This window comes from Lissotriton vulgaris, chromosome 1_2 (assembly GCF_964263255.1).
Source record: "Lissotriton vulgaris chromosome 1_2, aLisVul1.2, whole genome shotgun sequence".
Taxonomy (NCBI): Eukaryota; Metazoa; Chordata; class Amphibia; order Caudata; family Salamandridae; genus Lissotriton; species Lissotriton vulgaris.
In genome coordinates this window covers 297,272,064-297,294,052 of record NC_141686.1, presented here as the reverse complement: position 1 = coordinate 297,294,052, position 21,989 = coordinate 297,272,064, and the positions used below count along the sequence as shown (strand labels likewise).

At 46.2% G+C, this 21,989-nt stretch overlaps 2 protein-coding genes across 2 annotated transcripts in view; both read left to right on the top strand.

Annotated features, from left to right (window-relative positions):
- Positions 1–21,989, top strand: part of LOC147736541 (aldehyde dehydrogenase family 3 member B1-like) — a 404,208-nt gene that overhangs the window by 117,907 nt on the left and 264,312 nt on the right. The gene's annotated exons all lie outside the window — the stretch shown is intronic.
- The window catches only part of LOC147736542 (aldehyde dehydrogenase family 3 member B1-like), a 288,913-nt gene that overhangs the window by 236,332 nt on the left and 30,592 nt on the right, over positions 1–21,989 (top strand). The window contains exon 8 of the mRNA XM_086953282.1: positions 5,423–5,589. Coding sequence (XP_086809408.1) covers positions 5,423–5,589 — 167 coding nt within the window. The remainder of the gene's footprint in view (positions 1–5,422; positions 5,590–21,989) is intronic.

The window sequence follows — 21,989 nt, the reverse complement described above, 5'->3', positions numbered from 1 at the left end:
AGCAGCTTTCCTGCGAAAAAAACATTTTCAGGTCTACCCCTATCTGGACAACTGGTTACTGAAAGCTCCGTCCAGGGAGGCAGCGCTAAAGGCTGTTCAAGCTTGTACCAATTTGTTTCAGAACCTGGGACTAACTCTGAACAACAAGAAGTCTTCCCTGATCCCATCCAGAAGAGCTCGTTTCCTGGGAGCCATCTTGGATTCGAGGCTCTCAAGAGCCTTCCCTACTCCGGAAAGGAGAAAGAAATTACAGACCTTGGCCCAGGACTTACAAACAAAAAAGTGTCTTTCAGTACGCCGCTACAAGTCTCTACTGGGAGTAATTTCATCGTGTATCCCAATAATTCCCCATTGCAGACTAAAAATGCGTCCTCTGCAGGAGCAACTAGACAATCAGTGGAAACAGGTCCACCGTTCAATCGAGGACAGGGTGACGGTCACTCCAAAGATGAAGGAAGCGGCCTTAGGGTGGACAGATCAAGACAACTTGTCCCAAGATCTATCCTTCGCAAACGACCCGTCTCCACATGTGGTAACAATGGACGTGTCATTGGAGTGTTAGGGAGCAGTGATGCAAGACTTGCATGTCAGTGGTCATTGGTCGCCCCAGGAGAAACACCTCCACATCAACCTGTTGGAGCTCAGGGCGATACGACTGGCTCTGCAAGCTTTTCTTCCTCAACTGGAAGGTTCACAAGTGCTTATCAGGATGGACAACACCACGGCCATGCACTATGTGAACAAGGAAGGAGGAACCAGATTGCGCCCATTGTCGCAAGAAGCTCAGCAGATCTGGGAATGGGCGATCCTTCAGAGAATATCGCTGAAGGCAGAACACAGGCGTCCTAAACGAAAATGCCGACAGACTAAGCAGGTCATCCTCAGTCAGCCATGAATGGGAATTGAATCAGAGAGTCTTGGAGCAGGTCTTCAGCCAGTGGGTCAGACCGGACATCGATCTTTTTGTCACTCCGACTAACAAGAAATGCCGGTCTTATGCAAGCAGGCTAACCCATCGAGGTTCACTGGGGAGTGCGCTTTCGATAGCATGGTCGAGGACATTTGTCTACGCTTTTCCTCCCATACCTCTGATTCCTCCGCTCATCAGGAAGATCAAGGTGGAGCCATGCAGGATGATCCTGATAGCTCCTGCTTGGCCGAGGCAGTTCTGGTTCACGGAACTCCATCTGCTATCGATAGCCCCTCCTCTTCATTTGGAGGTTCTGCCAGATCTCCTCACGATGTCCGACGGACAAGTTTGGCACCCGGACCCGCAGTCATTACACCTGACTGCATGGCTCCTGAGCAGCGAGAGTTTATGAACCTACCCATTTCAAGTGATATTAGGGAGGTCCTTTCTCAGGCAAGGGCTCCTTCTACGAACAGGACTTACCGTCTTAAGTGGAAAAGATTTTGTTGTTGGTGCAGGAAAGAAGGCATTGATCCCTTCACTTCCAAGCCTCATCAGGTCCTTCCTTATTTGCTGTCCTTGGCTAAGTCGGGACTAGCCCATTCATCAATTAAGGTCCATTTGGCGGCAATTTCAAAGTTCAGGAGGACTGGGTCTTGGCCTTCCTTGTGGTCTTCCAGAATTGTCAAGCAATTTCTAAAGGGCTTGTTCAGAGTTTATCCACCAGTGAGGCCGACCCCTCCGACATGGCATCTGAATCTAGTCCTTTTTCAACTCATGAAGGGCCCGTTTGAACCAATCCATTGTTCTGACATGAAATACCTTTCATGGAAATTGTCTCTCCTCCTCGCTCTCACGTCAGCTAGATGTGTTGGAGAGTTGCAGGCCTTGACTATCCAAGAACCTTTCCTTCAATTTAAGAAAAACACTGTAATCATGAGAACTAATCCGAGGTTTATGCCTAAAGTTCCCTCGGACTTCCACTTGAATGAGCCGGTCATTCTGAAGGCGTTCTTTCCTCAACCGGCTACACCAGCAGAAAGAGCATTACATTCGCTAGATGTGCAACAGTGCTTGAAATTCTACTTGGAGCGTACTAAGGGTTTTCGGAAAACGTCACAGTTATTTGTTGCCTTCGGGGGTCCAAGCAAGGGCCTTCCGCTATCCAAATAAGGTGTTTCTAGGTGGATCAAGAGTGCCATTCTGGATTGTCACACTGCTGCAGGAAAACCTCTGACTGGGAAAATTCGAGCACATTCCACGAGATCTGTGGCCTCCTCAACAGCCCTCTTTGCGGGGGGTGCAGATTAAAGACATTTGCAGAGCTGCTACCTGGAGCAGCGTTCTGCTTTACCAGGCATTACTGCTTGGAGTCCTTACAACAGGATGATGCAGCAGTAGGACAGGCTATCCTGAGGAACCTCTTCCAATGATTGGTGAGCTTTCCTTTCTTTCCCACCTTCCGTCTTCACATTTTGTATCTTTCTGTCATGTTGCCAATTGATATATATTAACTGCTTGCTACTCTGATACAAAGCATGGGAATCTATTAAAGTTCCAATACTGGGGTAAGAAAACAAGTTACTTACCTGTAACTTTGGTTCCCCAGTATTGGTAACTTTCATAGATTCCCATGCGCCCACCCACCTCCCCGAGGAAAGCTCAGCCTACTACAGATATGGTGTCTAAGTACACAACGGCTACGAAAATCTGAGGCTCTGAGGTTCCTTCAGGAAGGTTCTAAGTGGTGAGGCACTTCTGATTGGCTGAGGCCTAAGTTTGGTCTCTTTTACACAAAGAGGGTGATATGCTACAAAAGAGAATGATGCCTAGGCCTTTTTCCTTGGTCTTTTGTACCTACAGCTATGGTATTTTTGTTACAGAGACTCCCATTCCGAAAATGGGGAATGATACAAAGCATGGGAATCTATGAAAGTTACCAATACTGGGGAACCAAAGTTACAGGTAAGTAACTTGTTTTCTTTTCCCTGCTGCCAGACACATACAGCACAGTCCAATCCCAGTCTCCTGTCAGTTGAATTATCTGATGCAACTGCACTCATTTTTATTAGGTTTCGCCTGCACAGCGCTTGCACTGTGCTTGAGAAATCTATTGTTTTTAATATAAACTTAAAAGTGACTTACTTCCTGCCTCCTCTCTGTCCTGGCTTCTCATTGGTTCCTGTGAGTGCCACTTACCTTTCCTCCATTTCTATTAGCTGTAGCATATTTTCCGGCATTTACCAATGCTTGTTCCTCATGTGCTGCTCGAATCAGTTTCCTGACACCAAAATACTGTTACAGTCCGCCTTGGGGGAACTATAGGGGCATATTACCAACAACTAGCGATAATTATCGCTAGGTTGGCTTAGCGGCAATAATGTTATCGCCGTGTAGCGACAATTTTTATCGCTTAGGAGCCTTGATATTATCAAGGTTTATCTCCTAAGCGATAAAAATCGGCCGAAATGCATGAATATCGCTGAAAAGTCAGCGATATTCATGCATTACCGAGCAAATGCTCTTAGCCATGTTATCTACCTCCCATTGGATAACATGGCTAAGAACTGCTCAGGGCAGGTGTTAGCTTTTGGAGATATTTGCGCTTAGCGCGAATATCTCCAAAAGTTGGTAATAGGAGATAGCGATGTTAGCTACTGTTTCCAGTCGCTAACATCTTGGCACGCCCACTTTGCATGTCATTAGTGATAAATATCACTGACATGCAAAGTGGGGCCCAAGATGGTCGCTATCTCCTACTAGCTGTCGCTAACTGGTGTTAGCGACAGCTAGGTAATAGGGAGATCATTGTATCTCCGCTTTCTTGGCTTTTAAAGCCAAAAAAGCAGAGATAAACCCCCTTGATAATATTCCCCTATATTTTCATAACATTTTGACTTTTACTACTGCAGCATATTTATATAACAATTTATCACCCAAAGAGATTGTGATTTTCATAGAATACCAGGGTGTTGCATGGCGCTGCCGAGACTCGAACCGAGCTCCCCCCCTCCCGAGTAAGTAGCTCTTACTGCTGCGTCACATCCTCTCCACTCCCTTATTAACTGTCAGGAAGCTCTTTCCTTCTCTCGGACGATGATTGATGAAAACAGCTCCTTATTCATTACATAGGCGAAACCGATGATTAACCAAGGCTTCTTTACCATGTCACTACTCAATGTCTTCGGCCAATACCTACTAAACTCCTGAAGATAATCTCGCATCAGTACAGGATCGAAACCCCGCTGACAGACAATAAGCACCAATTTAAACTACCTTACTTGTGCATCCGGGACTGTGTATATACACATGGAGCTACAGAAGACTGTGATTTATACACTCCTATTGCAATTGCTTGAGCACTGAGCATTTCCTGCATCTCCTGGAATGGAATGGAATGGAATAGGTTTTTATAAAGCGCGATAGTTACCCGCAGGCGTCCCAGCGCTCAAGCCGAAGTACAGGAGGGTTAGGCAGGTCGCGGTTATCTGTTAAAGAGGAAGGTTTTAAATTTTTTCCGGAAGGGCAAGATGTTAGGTTCCGATCGGATGGAAAGAGGAAGGGAGTTCCAAAGCCTTGCTGCATTTGTTGAGAACATTCTTCCTCCACTTCTTTCTCTTTTAAACCTGGGAGTGGTGACTTGAAAGGCTCCTGATCACTATTAGTCATTTTTTATTTGGATTTGTTCCTTATCATTTATGTTTACAATATTATTTAGTTTATTTGTTAAGAAATAACTATTTTATTGTCTATTATTGTTACAATGGGAGACATAAATAAGAATTTGCAGGAAATTTCCAAACATTAAACATCTGTGAAAATTGCACATTATCATAAATTGCTTACGAATTAAGAACTCTTAGGGGAACTAAGTAACCTGTGTTTTCTATAAAAACATTTGCGCCGCAGATTCGGATTGTCCCTTCCCATGAGGTGTTTTGTAGTCACTATCTGCTGATATAAGAGCACGGAGGAACTATTCCAGGTCACAAGTTCTCAGAAGTGTATTTAATCCTCTGAGTACTCTTAGATGATGAAACCAAGCCTTGGATGAAACTGATCTCTGGACCTTCATGTCAAGGATCCTGTGAAGAGAGGTCTGACTTGGGGACTTGAGTGACAGCGGCAGGCTGGATCCCAGTTCTTGCTGGAGGAATGGAGTTGTGTCGCGAGCCCAGCGTAGCCTGGCCAGAATCACCGCTGAGGTAGAGACAACAGCTCGCCTGCGTCCCAGGCAGTCCATCAGTCAGGCAACGGCTCAGTGGCGCAGCATAGCAATAAATGTTTTTTCTTTGATCTTGGGAGCATTGTTAGGAAAGACTGCAATGAGAATTTGTCCATCAATCAATCAGGAATTATAAAGCACGACTAATCACCCAAATGGGTATCGAGCCTCCTACTAAACACCATTAAATAGTCCAGCAGTTCTACTAAAGTTACATTCTATAGACCCTCTGTCTTGTTTCCACGATTCTAACCATGTATGTATTTCTCACTTTCTGTCCCGCTCAGCCCCTACCGTATTGGTGGACGTGAAGGCGTCTGACCCGGTGATGCAGGAGGAGATCTTTGGCCCCATCCTGCCGATCATAACCATCGAGGGCCCTGATGAAGCCATCGCCTTTATCAACGAGCGCGAGAGACCGCTGACACTCCACGTCTTCTCTCCTGACAGCAAGGTACATTACAGATGAGGCTAAATGTCTACCCACATGCATATTGTGTTTCATATGATAGAGAAAAACATGAGCTGATGTGCTTAGGCTCTGGGAGCACATCACATGTACTATACATTAGGAATACCATAAAAGTCACCCCTCCCTACACCTCTTTGCTATAACATACCTTTCAGTGTCTTGACTTGAAGATTTAAGCCTATGTCGAACTCCATTACTCTTCTCCTGTGTGACGGCATCTCACCAGTGCAGACTGTGGTGATATGTGTTTTCTGCTGCTTTCTCTGCTTGCAGTAAGGGGCCTGTACAATTGCACAGCAGATCAACAGAAGTATTTTGCTTTCATAAAGATTTTGTGAATGCAAGGTACCTATTTGCAAAGCATATACTCACCAGTGCATTGTAATTTACAACTCCCATTGTAAATCACAATGCACGCATTGTGATCCCTTGAAAGGGCCCGTTAAAGCTCTCCTAACCATTTTGTCTGGTAGTACACAAATTCATTGTGACTTCCACTTCTTAGTTAACAACACCTATGGACAAGCAGTAACCATTCATAAAGTTATGTTACGTTGTGTTATATTGATTTGTATGTGTTTAAACAAACAGTATCTCAACAGGTATCATTCATTTAGACAGTTACAAAGATATGTACAAACATTATCATTGACAGACAAAAGAGACTCAATATATCCGTTTTTATGTGCCGATGGCATCAAAGTAACACAAACAAATTAGAATGGACAGTACTATCAGCACTGAAAGTTAAAATTACACAACCCAAGTTGTACTTGATGCAAACAAGGTGCAAGTGATGTGCACGACAGCGACGCAAGCGTGAACGGCGCAAAAGATACAAGTGTACAATATTTACAGTGATACAGTGTGACTAGATCCTAAATAGGAACATATTATTTAAGATGTTCAAGGGTGGTCACAATGTAGGTGGCGCCTTTTGAATGGGCTGGGGAGTCGACGACGTTTCGATCCTACGTCCCCAGCCTTCCTGATTAACCCGGAAGATGCCCTTTATGCAGCCAGAGACTCAATCCCCGGCTACCGCGATCTTCGACATTGTCCTTGACCGCCGATTCCTGGTCCTTGCCGTCTAAATTAATTACGGGACTACAGACGCCCTACAGGTCACAGCCTCATTCCAGGTTCCGAACGAGTTGACATCCCGGAACATTCCGTCACAGCAGACAGCACTGCTCTATTCTACAACCCTGTCCTGAGGATGATCCAAACTTGATTGGATCGAAACGTCGTTGACTCCCCAGCCCATTCAATATCCGTCACCATTGTGATGGAGTAACCCGTCCGCCAAGATCTAAATCAGGCCCTTAGTCTCTTTTTTTGGAAGTTGAAAATCTCCAGCTGGACAATGCTGCAGGTTTTGTCTGGCAAGGGCTTCAGGAAGCTGTATACTCTTCTGCGGAGAAGGCACTGAACAGGATTTTCTGCTGCAGAGAGAGCAACCACGAATCACGCCGATGCATCTTGGGCGGATTGGCGGGCAGTTAGGTCCTGGTCTCGTCTCGGTTCTCAGGGTCCTTTCTGGCAGAAATTCTTTTAATTCCCAGGGTTAGGATTTGGGGCATCCTTAGCACCACTTCAAGGTAGGACTGGAGCGGCACCACTTATATGGTCAGGACTCACTCAGGCGGGGTCCAGGTTTGGGTACAACATGGCTGGAGTCTTTTCTGTCCCTGGGATTCTGAACAGGATGCCAGCCAACTAGCCCCTGGAATCACCCTGTAATCCTGGGTTCAAGCAGAAAAGCAGGTCTGAAGCGTTAGGTAGGTCCACCAATGACACAGATCTGGCTTCTAGCTGTAGGGCAGTCCTCTGAAGTACACAGCAGGGCACAGGCAGCAGGACAGTAATCTGAGTAATCCGCAGATGCAGAATTGAACTGAAGAGTGGGTCTGAGGGATCTGTTTTTATACCTGGTGCCATCCTTGAAGGGGAAGAAACATCTGAGGTCCCCCCCCCCCACCTTAAGTGTCTGGAATGTCCTGCCCCTGCCCTTGTACCAGGATGAATGGACTCACAAAAGGCTAGTTCTTTGTGTATGGTATGAAGCAGTGCCTTTGAGGTGCAAGTTGGGCTGTAAACAGCCCCCTCTCCCCCATCCCTCCAGGATTGCCCATCCAGTACCCCTAATATGTGGCTGTCTGGGAATAATATACAAAGGTCATCTACCAACTACACCTAGCCGTGTGACCCAGGAAATAGGCTGCAGGCACCAAATAGTTAGGACAAGAAAATGACAACTTTCTAAATGTGTCAGTGTGAGAATTGTGACTTAAAATCTGACTTCACCATTAAAAAGATTTTAAATTGTAATTCTTTAGACACCAAACAGGACATTTCTACCTTTTCTTAAACATAGTTAACACCCAAGACCCAGCTCTCCCCATGCTGCCGCATCACTCTTGCTCCTGTCTTCTACTTGCTTTTTCCCCTGTTTTTTTTAGTACCTTCTGTGTGCTTTTCCCTCATTTTCACTACTTGCTCCTTGATTTACCCATATGTCTTGAGGGACTTCTCCTTGCTTTTCCATTGTTTTCACTGCTTTCTCCTTGCTTCTTCCCTTGTTTTTGAGTGCCTTCTCCTTGCGTCCCCCGGGTTTCACTGCTTTACCCTTGCTTGTTCCCCCTTTTTTGAGAGCCTGCTTTACCCTCATTTTCACTGATTTCTCCTGCTTTACTTCATCTTTTGAGTGTTTTCTCCTTGCTTTTTCCTCGTTTTCACTGCTTTCTCCTCATTGCCCTTCAAACCCGCTTTTTCCCGCCTAGCCCTGCCCACCGCCTTCCAGCTCCCTTCCCTCCTGCCAGGACGTACTTAATGGAGGTTAAAATGTGGGGTTCCACAGGGCTCAGCATTGAGCCCTACACTTTTTAATGTTTATCTGTGCCCTTTGGCAGACATGGTGAGGGAATTTGGAGTGTCGAAGTTGGATGACAAACTGCTCAATAAAGCTAAACGGAGACAAAACACAGTTGATACTGCTAGGAAACAAACTGATGCCACAAACAGGCATTGGTTCGCGGAAGAACCTGGGTAGGCCACCCACCCCTGCCTCTCCCATTAAGAACCTAGGCATGTTTCTCGCTAGTTCCCTCTTTATGGAGGCCCAGGTAAAAACAACTTACAGCCACCTATTTTGGCTTGATCAGGATCATACAGAAAATCCTAGACCTGCTACCCCCACAATCCAGGAGGTCAGTGGTCCAAGCATTGATTCTTTCCCGTCTGGACTACGGGAACTCTTTGTATCTGGGCTCGCCTAAATATATTTTACTAAGAGACTCACGTTGGTCCAGAACGCAGCTGCAAGGATAATTTAAAACCTTCCCAAATATACCTCTGTAAAAAATGCACTGGCCTGCCTGCACTGGCTGACAGTGGAGGAGAAGATCACATTTAAAGCACTATCTGGCACACAGGAGAATCAACCTCAAAGGGCCAGCTAGAATCAGGAATCTCCACTAGCCAAACCTTAAGGTCCTTCAAGGTACGACTACTTAAAGTGCTGTGAATACAAAGGGGCAGCTGGGGAGGCTGATCCTTCTCATACTTGATACCAGAACTGTGGAACTCAATGTCCCAGGAGCTGAGAAACTAAACGAATGAGCTAAGAGTCAGAAAAATGTAAACAAACTGGTTAGAGCCCCACTAACTCAAGCCTTCCTCTGTACCTGCAGTTTGCATGCTCACTGGTTCTCTCAAAGCACTGGGAAGCCTTCAGGTAGCTGCACATGATATAAATCCCTAGAGGAGATCAACTCTTTGAATGAGGCCCTAAAGCTGACTGTACAATGGTTTGCCAGCAACCAGCTCAAAATAAATGCACAAAAAACTGAGTTCCTTCTAATCTCGCCCCTTAAAAGTAACACTGACATACTGGAATGGACCAAGACGATTACAGCACTAAACCGACCATTGTGGAATCAGACAAATATTTAAAATTAGCCCTGGACAGCAACCTGAATATGCGAGGCCACATCAATTCGATGGCGAAAAATGTCAGGTTTCACCTGAGCTACAGGAGGAAACTAACACAATCCCTTGATGCTTCGGACCTAAAAATGGCAGTTCAGGCTTTAGTTATCTCCAGGATTGAATACGGATGCTCTACCCTCTCTGGCCTACCCAAGATCTCTAAGGCCCCCCTAAAAACTTGCCTCAAGGCTGCCACTAGACTCTTAACTGGCTCAAAACAATTCAGCCACATCTCAACGCACCTGAAGGCACTGAACTGGTTTCCTCTTGAAGCCAGAATCCAACTCAAAGTAGCATGTATCGCGCACAAAGCGCTACACTCGAATTCCCCTGCATATCTTGCCCAGAAAATCATGGTTTATGGAGGAGCCAGAAACTCCCGGTCCGCAAGAGACTTTGTGATCCAACCACCCCGCTTCGAAAGGAAAAAACATACAATCGAGCCTTCTCTGGGATCGCACCAAGAATCTGGAACTCGCTGCTGCCGAACATCAGAAAAATACCCTCTCTGTCAATATTAAAAAAGGAAGCTAAAACCTTCCTAATGGGAAAATTCCTCCCATAAATCTCACTCATTGTACATACCGCACAGTGGCATAGTTTTATGTTTTCTCCTCGTCTCTTGATTGTCTTTGGTGCTTTTTGTTTTTGTAATGACTTATTCCAACAAATGTAAAGCTGGCTATCTCTGGTTAGTGCTGTCATGTTTACCGCTCTGGATATTGTAAATATCCTGTTATTTCCCAAGTGTATTCACTTCCATCTATCCCTACCTGTGTTAATGTCTATTTTAATCTTATATACAATGTGTTATCCCTTTAACGCGCTCTGATACCCTAACAGGTCACATTTGCGCTCTGTAAAACACTAGATAACTAAATCTACATAGCATTGAGCAGGTCCCAGGCCCAGCTCTTCCCGTGCTGCTGCATCGCTCTTGCTACTGGCTTCTCCTTGTTTTCCGTCTGTTTTATGAGTGCCTTCTCCATGATTTCCCTCGTTTTCTTTGCTTTCTCCTTGCTTTTTCCCTTGTTTTTTGAGTGCCTTCTCCTCCTTTTCCATCATTTCACTCCTTAGCCTTTCTTTTTTTCCCCCTGTTTTTTGAGTGCCTTCTCCTTGGTTCCCCCTTTTTTCACTGCTTTCTCCTGCTTTTCGCTAATTTTTTGAGAGCCTTCTCCTTACATATTCCTCATTATTCACAGCATTCTCCTTGCTTTTTCCTCCATGTTTTGAGTGTCTTTGCTTTTCCCTCATATTCACTGCTTTCTCCTTGCTTTTTACCCTTTTTTTGAGTGTCTTCTCACCGCTTTCTCCCCCATTTTTGAGAGCCATCTCCTTTTCTCTTGTATTCACTGCTTTCTCCTTGCTTTTCCCCTGCTTTTTGATTGCCTTCTCCTCTTTTTCCCTTGGTTTCACTGCTTCCTCCTTGCTTTTGCCCACATTTTCTGAGTGCCTTCTCCTTGCTTTTCCATAGTTTTTCAGTGCTTTCTCCTGCTGTTCCCCTTGTTTTTGGAGAGCATTCTCTTTACGTTTCTGTCATTATTCACTACTTTGTCCTTGCCTTTTCTCCCATTTTTTAATGCCTTCTCCGAATTTTCACTCGTTTTTCACTGCTTTCTCCTGCATTTTTCCCTTGTGTTTGATAGCCTTCTCCTTGTTTTTCCCTTGTGTGTCACTGTTTTCTCCTGCTTTTTCACAGCCTTCTCCTTCTTTTCCCTCATTTGTCACTGATTCTCCTTCCCTTCCCCCATTTATTTAGTGACTTCTCCTTGCTTTTCCCTATTTTTCACTGCTTTCTCCTTCTTTATCCCTCATTACATCTGAATGAACAGATCACCACAAAGCAGCTCCAGCGCCTGGAGACTCTTACGGGTGATTTGCAGTGCTTTATAAATCCTGATCGATTGATTCACTTAGTAAATGTAATGAGGAAACCCAATGTTATTTTATGGGCTATGTAGGCCTCACAGTAGTGGGAAAAGAATTTGTGAGTTTTTCACTGCCAGAACATTTAAAACATATAAGGACATATCCACCTTTTAAATACAATGCATCTTACCCTCTGGGCTGTTTAGGGACTACCCTAGGGATGACTTGTATGTATTAAAAAGGGAGTGTTAGGCTTGACAAAGGGTTTATTTTGCCAAGTCAAATTGGCAGTTTAGAACGGCTCACAGGCTTCAATGGCAGACCTGAGACATGTTTTACAGAGCGCCTTAAGTGGGTGGCACAATAAGCGCTGCAAGCTCACTAGTAGCATTGACAAGTAGCAAGTGGTATACCATATACCCCGTGCATATGATATACCACTTTAGTAAGGACTTCTAAGTAAATTAAATATGCTAATCAGGTGTAAGACAGTTTTACCATGTTTTAAGGTGTGAGCAAAAGCACTTTAGCACTGGTTAGCAGGGTCCTAAGGACAACAAAAACAGATTCAGCAAAGCAGGAGGGAGAAATGCAAAATGTCTTGGGGAAGACCACCCTAAGGCCGACAGGTGTAACACTGGACCACCAAGGAATTTTCCTGGTAGTTAACCACCTTTCAGTATCATTGAACGCTAGGGTGGACAAGCTCAGCCACCAGCGCCTATCAGATCATGAGTTGTTGTGATGCAAGGTCTCTTCCATGAATGGGGAGAACTTTGGCTCGATCTGTCCCTCACTGCCAAGAACGCTCAATTTCAGCAGTTCTGCACATTAAAGTTTTCAAGGCATCTCTTGCTTAGAGACTCATTCTGCCTTGAATAGAACTCGGGACTCCTGTATGCCTTTCTGCCGATACTACTCCTGCCCGAGTTATCAAGAAGATCAGGCCCGACCGAGCCCAAGTCATCTCAGTAGGTCATCATTGGGCACAGATAGTATAGTATCCAGAACTCCTGGGCTTGAGCATCTGTCCTCTGATCTGGCGTTCTGGCTATCTCTCTGGGAGGATCTGCTATTGCAGCAGCAGTGCGGGCTGTGCACCAGGCCTTCACAATCTCCAGCTTCTGGCTTAGAGATTGAACAGTGACACTCTGAATACCTTCGACCTTCTTAGGAAGGTGGATGATATCTTCTTGACAACAAGACGTCCACTGACAAAAACTGTATATGCCTGTTGTGGGGAAAATGTTGTGGTTTGGTTCAATACTCGGCTGATAGACTGCCCCCCACCCCCTCCCCTAAACAGGGGAAATTATCTGACATTTTATTATTTATTTTGTCCATAGCCGGAAAAACTTTGCTCCGGGCAAAGTTAAAGGGTGCCTTTTGGATCTTTTGGCTTTTTGGTGGCTTCCCGATCAGCCCTCATTGTTTAGATCTCCAGTTGTTATGCATGTTTTAAAGTTTTATATTTGTTTCCCCACTGTCCCTTTGTCATGCCATAGTGGGACCTTAATTTGGTCCTTGGGTTTCTGATATGCATTCTGTTCGCGCCCCTTCACTGCTGCTGCTTGCAAGTTCTCACTCTCAAGACAATGTTCCTTATCACCATAACAATGGCAGGGCGTGCGAATGAGCTTCAAGCTCTGTCACCCTGCAGTGCACCCCAGTCTCCTCAGACAAACTGGTTTTGCGGACACATGATTGATGAAACGCATTAAATTTAAGACCCTATGCTATGTCTTTAAAATCAAACAAGGGTCTGCTCCTGTCTACCTTCAGGAGCTTATTCATCCATATGTCCCTGTTCGGCCTTTACGTTCGTCCACTCAAGGTGACTATGTAATACCTAGCTTTAAATTAACCAGACTGGGCGGCCGCTGCTTCTCATGTCTCGGTCCTAGACTTTGGAATTCCCTTCCTAGCTCTATGAAACACAAATCTTCCTACCTTAAGCTTCGCCGAGATCTCAAGACCTGGCTGTTCTCTCAGTGATTGGCTCTCTGTTTACTCAGTCTGCAGTAATGGATATGGCTGCGTCGGGAAACCCTGTCAGGGATAGCTGCGCGCTTTATAAATTAAATTAATAATGATTCTTTCTTGCCTAAGGCTGTGATACTTGGCCCCCAAGAGAGCACTGAGCTTTTACATAGAACACTGGATGAACAATCAGATTTTTGTGAGGTTCTCTGGAGTGAAAAATGGCAAGACTGAGCAAAAGAGAACCATCTCCCACTGGATAGTGCTCTGCAATAAGATCTGCTACGCATTGGAGAAAAAACAGCCACTGGAAGGACTGGATGCTTATTCTAACAGGGCCATACCTGCTAACACTGCATTGGCATGGGGAATCCCTATCCTAGTCTTCTGTTAGGTGGCTATGTGGGCGTCCCTCCGTATGTTCACAAAGCATTATTGTCTGGACAGTCAGGTTTACTTCACAACTGGTCTGAGTCCATGGTATATTTTCAAAAGGTGAGGAATCTGCGGCTAGTAGTCTCCATCGGAAGAACAAGTTACTTACCTCTGGTAACGATCTTTCTGGTAAAGACTCTATCTAGCCACAGATTCCTCACTGGTGGTCCAAGCCTAGAAATCTGCACAGTGGTCACACCAATTTGCAATTGGGGCTCTGTGTCTGGAGGCGCGGACATACAGTCTTGAGAGCAACTGATGTCTGCGCACAGGTGTGGCCCCTATATAGGCTCCGCAGATGATTTCTGGGGTGGAAATGCATCAGTGTGGAGCCACACAACGCCCCCTACTGACATGCAGTGATACTGCTGGAAAGCTTCACTGTCCAGTCTGAAGCCTGGGGAATATTCAAAAGGAATTGGAGGGAAATAGAGTCTCTACGACAAAGAGCATTATCAAAGGTAAGTAAGTTGTTCTTTTCAAACAATTCACCCAGCAGAGAGGATTTCGGGCATAGATACTTAGTTCTATGTCTTGAGTGGTTCCTTTAGCCACATTCACATCTTAGTTATCTCCCAGGGTACTTTAGGAATTGTAATTTTGTTTTTAGCATGCATAGTAGTGTTTCAAATGGCCTGGGTCTTGTCTGCAGTCGGCCCTCATATGTAGGTTAAGCATTCGAGACCTCTTGTATATACTTTAATATATACTTTATTATATATACTTCTATGTGTATGTACTTTGTGGGCCCTGAAGATCAGCCCTAGGACTGGTCTGCTTCCGCTTAAGGACTTTTTTTCTGTTCAACTGCCTCTATTTTACTGTCTTGATAGAAAACACCAGCAGAGGTCAGTAAAATACCAGAATCACTTTAACATTCTCTAGATTCCAGTCCTTAGATATTGACTTCCACAAGCACCCGTAGACAATAATATTTTTGTCAAATCTTGTATTTACAGTGATACGACCACCGAAGGCCCTGATTTTATATTAAAAACAGAGCTTTGGGCCATACCATTTCCTGCTGAAAGGCAATATTTCTCTCCATGTGTTCTCATAGCTGACGTGTCACGCAGTTTGGTGCTTACTTTCTCTCCATTTTAAAGAACATTAGTTTTTTCAGCACCCAGGATAATGTGCTGCATAGCTAAATATATACAAGGTGCCAAAGGCGGGACCAATTGCATTTTAAATGCTTGTTGTCCTTGACAGTGCTATCTCAGCAAAAGTAATCTGGAAACCAAAACAAAAACTGAGTGACAGGCTTGGAGGCTGAGCCCGACTAGGATCACTGTGGAGGGAACATGGAGATAACAAGTAGTAGGACAGGGCTAGGAGAGGGGCCACCGGGAGGGTTAGGATGATAAAAGCCATGGGGACCAGGACAAGAACACACGGAACAGGGAAATTCAATCCACGGGGACCAGGGTGAGCAAGGCCAGAGAGGACTAGGTACAAATGGATGAAGAGTAACAAGAACAGAAGTACCATATCTGGGAGAACAGGCTGAAGAGGATCAGTACCAGAAGAAAAATGAAAAGGAGCACCAGGGATTAAAAGGCCAGAGCCTCGGAGTTCACAGCCAGCAGGACCAGGGGGCCAGGAGCAAAAAGATTACATTTTTTTGTAAAGATATAAAACGTTTCTTCTGTCATGAGATTAAAATGAAGCCTTCTAATTAAACTCTGTTGGTGACTTGCATAGGGAGTCCTATGCAGTTGAACCAGAAATACTAATTCCAGAACATGCTTATTGGTTGCATGAAAACTTGGAACAGAAAAAGAGGTGCTCTGATAGGTGCACTCGTGGAGAAGTGTGGCTCACTGGTTAGAGGAGGCAGACCTGGAAGCAGAGGTCAGCCCGGGACCAGGGTTCAATTCCCGGCTCGGCGGGGTCTTGAGTCCTAAAATGTCCATGGACTCGATAATTCTCGCTCCGGTGCCTACTCCATTCACGGGTTCACACTCTGCGACTCTGGGCAATAGCTTGCTTAATCTCCACTACGGCCCCTCGCGGCGGGATGCCTGGCTTTCACCTTGCGGATACCCTGCCGGGGTTATCTCACAGGGGAATACCAGGACGGGTTCTCTAAGCAAGCGCTTAGAGACCGGTTGGTGATTTGCGCTATATAAATACCTGCACATTTACAAGGTAGAGCTGTCCTGGTACATTCCCATGGCTTTGTGAGTATGAGAGATACATAGCTGCAGAAGAGTAAACAGCTGCACTTAGTCTTTCAAATCTATTCATCTTCAACACTGGCCCCCTATTCAGGTAAATTGAAAAGAGTAGGAGAATTTGTAGAGTATGTGACAAGTCTGTAATGGGTGCCCTACGTCACTGTGGGCCATATGTATCAACACATTTCCCTATAGACACAGAATGGGTAAAACCCTTTGATACATCTGGCCCTGTATCTTGGCCATTGATATAATGGTGTGCCATTCTGTGCCATGTCTTCTAAATTAACTTGGACATATTTAGAAAATCTCTTTGATAGCTGTAAGGATCTTTAAACCTAAGAGTTGGTGCTATTCAAGTGTAAATTGTATTTAAGCCAGTTTTGTTATGTTATGTTATGTTATGTTATATCTTTATTTGTATAGCGCACGGCTACTCAGAAAGAGTGTCCCGGCGCTTTATCTAGGCAGCTCAGCAATTAAAAAACATAACAGCATAGGACGGAGAAATAAGAAGAGAAAAACACCCTAGAGGTTAAAAAGCCAGGTCTTAAGGCTCTTCCTAAACAGGAGCAAATTGGGAGTACTACGTAGAGCCAGAGGTAAGGAATTCCACAACTGGGGGGCCCTGAGACTAAAGGAGCGACCCCCAGTGCGAGCCTTCCTCACTCGAGAGATCACGGCCGTGAACAAAGATTCCGACCGTAGTGACCGGGCTGGGCGATAGAAGGCAAGCCTTCGCTGCAGGTACCTTGCTCCCGAGCCGTAAAGTGCTTTATGCACCAGAGTCAGAGTTTTAAACATAATCCGCTTCCGGATGGGCAGCCAGTGAAGCGACTGCACCAGCCCGGATGCTCTCGCTCGCCTAGGAAGGCCAAAAATGGCGCGAGCCGCGGAGTTCTGCACCACTTGCAGCCTCTGAACCAGATAGTCCGGGAGTCCTAAATATAGGGCATTGGCATAGTCCAATCTGGAGCCTATTAAGGCTTGAACAGTAATCCTTCTATGCTCTTCTGCAAGCAGAGGTAAGAACTTCCGAAGCATCTTCAAAATGCCAAAGCAGGTGCCCGTCAGACTGAGAATGTGTGATCTTAGCGTGAGGTTCTTATCAAAATTGACTCCCAAGTTTTTGGCCACCAGAGATGACTGAGCAGGGGGACACATGTCCGTAGGCCACCACTCCCGCCATTCAGGGTCCGAGGCGCAGCCGAAAAGCAAAACCTATGATTTGTTGGAGTTGGCCTTGAGGCTGTTCCGCTGGAACCAGTCAAAGACCATCCCAAGGCACCCCCGGATACTCTCTCCATTAAATGCCTGATCTTTCCTGCACGTGAAGAGTAGTTGAGTGTCATCCGCGTAGGACACGATCTGAGCTCCAAACGACTCCACCAGTGCCGCCAGTGGGGTCATAAAGATGTTAAAAAGAGTCGGGCTCAACACAGAGCCCTGTGGAACTCCGACTCCCAAAGGCGGCATCTCAGCGGAGCTAGGGGAAGCCCAGACCGTTTGTCGGCGACCCTCAAGAAAAGATGTAAACCATTTGAGCACCGTCCCCCTTAGACCGATGTTATAGAGTCTGGCGAGAAGCGCCTCATGGGGGACGGTGTCGAAGGCCGCCGACAGGTCTAGCATGACAAGCATGGCCTTGCCGCCTGCGTCCAGTGTCTCCCGAACAACCTCTGACACCTTGAGGAGTGCCGTCTCCGTGCTTAAATTAGGCCGGAAACCGGATTGCGAGGGGGGCAGTAGGTCATTTGATTCTAGGAAGCTAGAAAGAACGCCATGCACATGCTTCTCCGTGATCTTGGCCAGGGCCGGGAGGAGAGAGATTGGCCTGTAGTTGGCCAAAACCTCAGCATCCAATCCAGGCTTCTTGAGGAGAGGGATCACCATAGCCCTTTTCCAGGACCGCGGGACCCTCCCCTCCCTCAAAGACGAGTTCAAGAGAGGATTGACCAAAGGGTTTACCACCGACGCCATCCTGGCCAGAAATTTGGCCCGGACAGGGGTCTAGTGGCGAGCCTGATTTAAGACTGGCCAGAAGTGTAAGCGAAGCATCGGGGAAACAGAGGGGAACTCCGCCAAAACAACAGCTGGCGTGGACGATGGAGCGGGTCTCGCCCCAATGCTAAGAAACCCTTCGTCGGACCTCTTAGAAAAGGAGGCCTGGATCGATTTGATCTTATCCGTAAAAAACCTGGCAAGATCACAGACCCATGACTCAGATGACACTATTTGAGGCAAGTTGGATCTAGGGGCCGTAAACTCCCTCACCAAAGTGAAAATCTCCTTGCATGAGTTGGAGGCCGCCTCTATCCTTCTGGCAAGATGTTCTTTTTTTGCACAGAGAATATTGCGGTGGTAGGCTTTAACCTCCATCCTATAGGCAAGTCTGGCCTCCCCATCATACTAAGCGCGCCACGCCCTCTCGGCCACCTTACACTGGCTCCGGTTGATACGCAACGCCTCCGTGTACCACGGCGCAGACAGCCGCTTGGCCATGGGCCGAGGGGCCATAACAGGGGCTAGATCATTCAGCCTCTCTGCCAGCCACATCTGCATGGCCTCTGCGTCCAACTCCAGGTCACCCGAGAGGGGGCACGGATGGTCAGCAAATGCCTGGGCTAACAACTCTGGCGTCACTCTGTGTAAAGCCCTCGAGGCTGATCCAAGCTGGATGGGGGCGCCTCTGGGTAGATGCTCATTCCCCAATATGGAGAATCTGACCAAACTATGATCGGACCAAAGCACCGGGAGAAGTTCAATATCAACTAGGGGGATTGACGAAAACACTTGATCCAGGGTGTGTCCCTTATCATGTGTGGGGCCCGTCAAAGAAGGAGCAAGGCCCAAAGGGGCAGTGATGTCAAGCAATTTATTTGAGTTCGAATCCTCAGCCACATCCAAGTGAAAATTAAAATCACCCGCCAGCAGACAGTGCTGCGCAGACAGAGCCAATCCGGCGATGGCCACCTGGAGGTCCTCAAAAAAAGATCCCACAGGTCCTGGAGGTCTATATACCAGCAGCCCTTTCAAGGCTTGATGCGAGGACAGCCTAATAGTGAAAGCGAGAGACTCCGAGCCTGCGATAGTGTCTAAGGGGAGAATAGAGCATGAAACACTCTTCTTAACAACCACCGCCACCCCACCACCCCTTCCCTTGGCTCTGTCCTGCCGAAAGATGTTGTAGTCTGGTGGAATAGCAGCTAAGATGTCCGGATTGGACATCTCCCCCCAGCCAAGTTTCGGTCAGCAGAAGGCATAAAGGTTTTTCCCTGACGAGAAGATCAAATATGTCAAGGGCATGCCTACCTACTGTTCTCGTGTTAAGGAGTAGGCATAGATGTTTCACACGGTCCTCGCCTGACCGAAGATCGGCGGTGGGGGCATAAACAGGCGACCAACCACACCCAGGGCAGAGCCGTTTTCCCCTGAAACGACCCGGAAAAACGGATCGACACGCGCAGGAAGAACTTTGCAAGGCCCGAAGAGTCGTCGAAGAATAGCAAATCATCCTCCCGACGAAAAAGAGCCTTGACAAGCCAGAGTCCAACGCCGCCCTGCCGCCTCCGGGACGCTGACGGGCGCAGACGGGCAGGACTCTGGCAAGACTCAGGCAAAGAGAAGGCAAAACCCGCTGCGCGTTCCCGCTGCGCTAGGGGGACTGGTTTAAATAGGGCCTCCAGGTGAGGTGCAAACCGCCCCACCAGGACGCTCAAGATGGCGCTAAAAAAGCGTCAAAGCCCTTCCCAAGATGGCGCCTAAGTTGCAAAGGACAGGCGAGGCAAAGCACCACCAACCCCAGAACCGGACCCGCTATAACAGCGGTGTATAATCAATTATGGTGCAAGTATAGGGCCAGCTCCCAGGTAAGAACAGGGGAGAATAAAAGAAAACCAACAAAAATAGTACAACAGGCAATTTTTAACACTAACTTGTATAAGAAGACCCAAATGTGTCCATCCTTAGTTTACAGTTCTGTCTGGTGGTGAGTGCACCAGGCATCATAATACATCATTTCAGGTATTAAATAGCAGTGGTGTAAATAGTGACGTTTCTCTGCAATTTACATAGATACTGGTCAAATGGTGTATTGTGTCTGCTATTTCGCCAGCACAGCTGCTGAAAAAATAGTGCATACTGTTTGCTATTTAGCAGTCAGCCAGAAGAACAGTGAAGTTTCTTTGCTATTTGACCAACCACCGGCCAAACACTACTTAATGTCTACTATTTAGCCACAGAACAGGTTAATAGCAAAGGTTATTTGCTATTTGTGTGGCTGACAGTCAACCAGTAAATAATCTGCTAGTTAACCAGCAGCCAGGTAAATAGTGAAGTATCCTTGCTGTTTGCACGGCTACCGGCCAAACACTGCAGAAGCTCTACTTTCAGCCAGCAGCCATACATAGTTAAAGTTTCTCTGCTCTTTGTGTAGCCACTGGCCAGGCATTGCAGAAGCTCTATTATTTAGCCAGCGGGCAGGTAAATAATAAATGTTCTCCTCTATTTGCAGGGCTCCCGGTCACAGTAAATAATCTCTACTGTTTAGCCAGTGGCTGGGTAAATAGTGAACTTTGGGCCATATGTATCATCAACCTGATTTGCGATTCTCAAATAGCGATTTTTTAAGAAATCGCTATTTGAGAATCGCAAATAGGTAGGTATGTACAAAATCCCATTTTTTATGCGATTTCTTAAAATTCCTTAATTGCGATTAGCAAATTGCGAATCTCAATTAAGGAATACTTTCCCATTCATTTCTATGGGCCAGGAGGCCCATAGGAATGAAGGGGAAGTTATTCTCAATTTGCGATTCGCAATTTGCTAATTGCAAATTGAGAATAATTTCAAGGGAGCAGGGGTGTCCAAAGGACACCCTGTTGCACCCCTGAAATATGCATGGGTGCACATGTGGCGCGCATACATGCCCTAAGGGCATGTATGTGCGTCACATGGCACTTTGAAAAATGCAAAAATGTGCATTTTTCAAGGAATTCGCAACTTACCACCAACTAGAAGTTGGTGGTAATTTGCGATTCCTTAAGGACATTTTGCAAATTTTTTTTGCTTCATACATTACATTTAAGGAATCGCAAAATTTGCGATTCCTTAAATGCAACTGCAAAATAAGGAATCGCAAATTTTGCGATTCCTTGTTTTGCACCAGATTTTACTTAATACATTCCATTTAGCAAATTCGCATTCCCAAAGGCAGAAATTCTGTGAATTTCGGCCTTTGCAAATGCGAATTTGCTTGATACATATGGCCCCAAGTCCTTATAAGACAGCAATAGAGAGAGCGGAAGTGATGAAGGTTGTGTACGTCATGATGCGTAGCAGAGACGCCGCCCTGGACAGGCACTCAGAAGCGAAATATGGAACTGAGAGCTCTGAGGCTGATGGCTCACACATTGATAGTGGTGCTATGCTGGTAGTGACTCCTCAAACGGCTGATGAACTCATGAGACCTGTGATAAGTTTCTCTTCCTATACTTTCTGTCTCTACTGTTTTGGGAAATGGGTGGGTGGGCCTCTGGGTGGGCACACCTGGGCGGGGTTGGAATGGCCCATTAGGCTGTGAAGTCTTCCTGCCTCCTTCACTGTTGAATAACCTGTGAGGGAAGACCACAATTCCCTGTAGGCACTAGTGCTCGTAGCCTTGTGCCTTAACTGCCTGTTGTAGGTAATTGTTATGCAGTATTGCTGTATGTTTGGGCAGCTGACAGTTGTCAGACCGCTCGTGGCTTGGGGAGTTCTATGGTTGGGATTGTTCTTACACACCAGATGGTCTAGCATGCTTTTGCGGGTAGATGGGGGAGGGGTGGAAGAAGCGGACTATATATGCTAATGTCTGACAATGCTGATCGAATCAAGGAGTAGAGATTCCTAACGTGGAATATTAGAGGTATGGGTTTATCCCAGAAACGC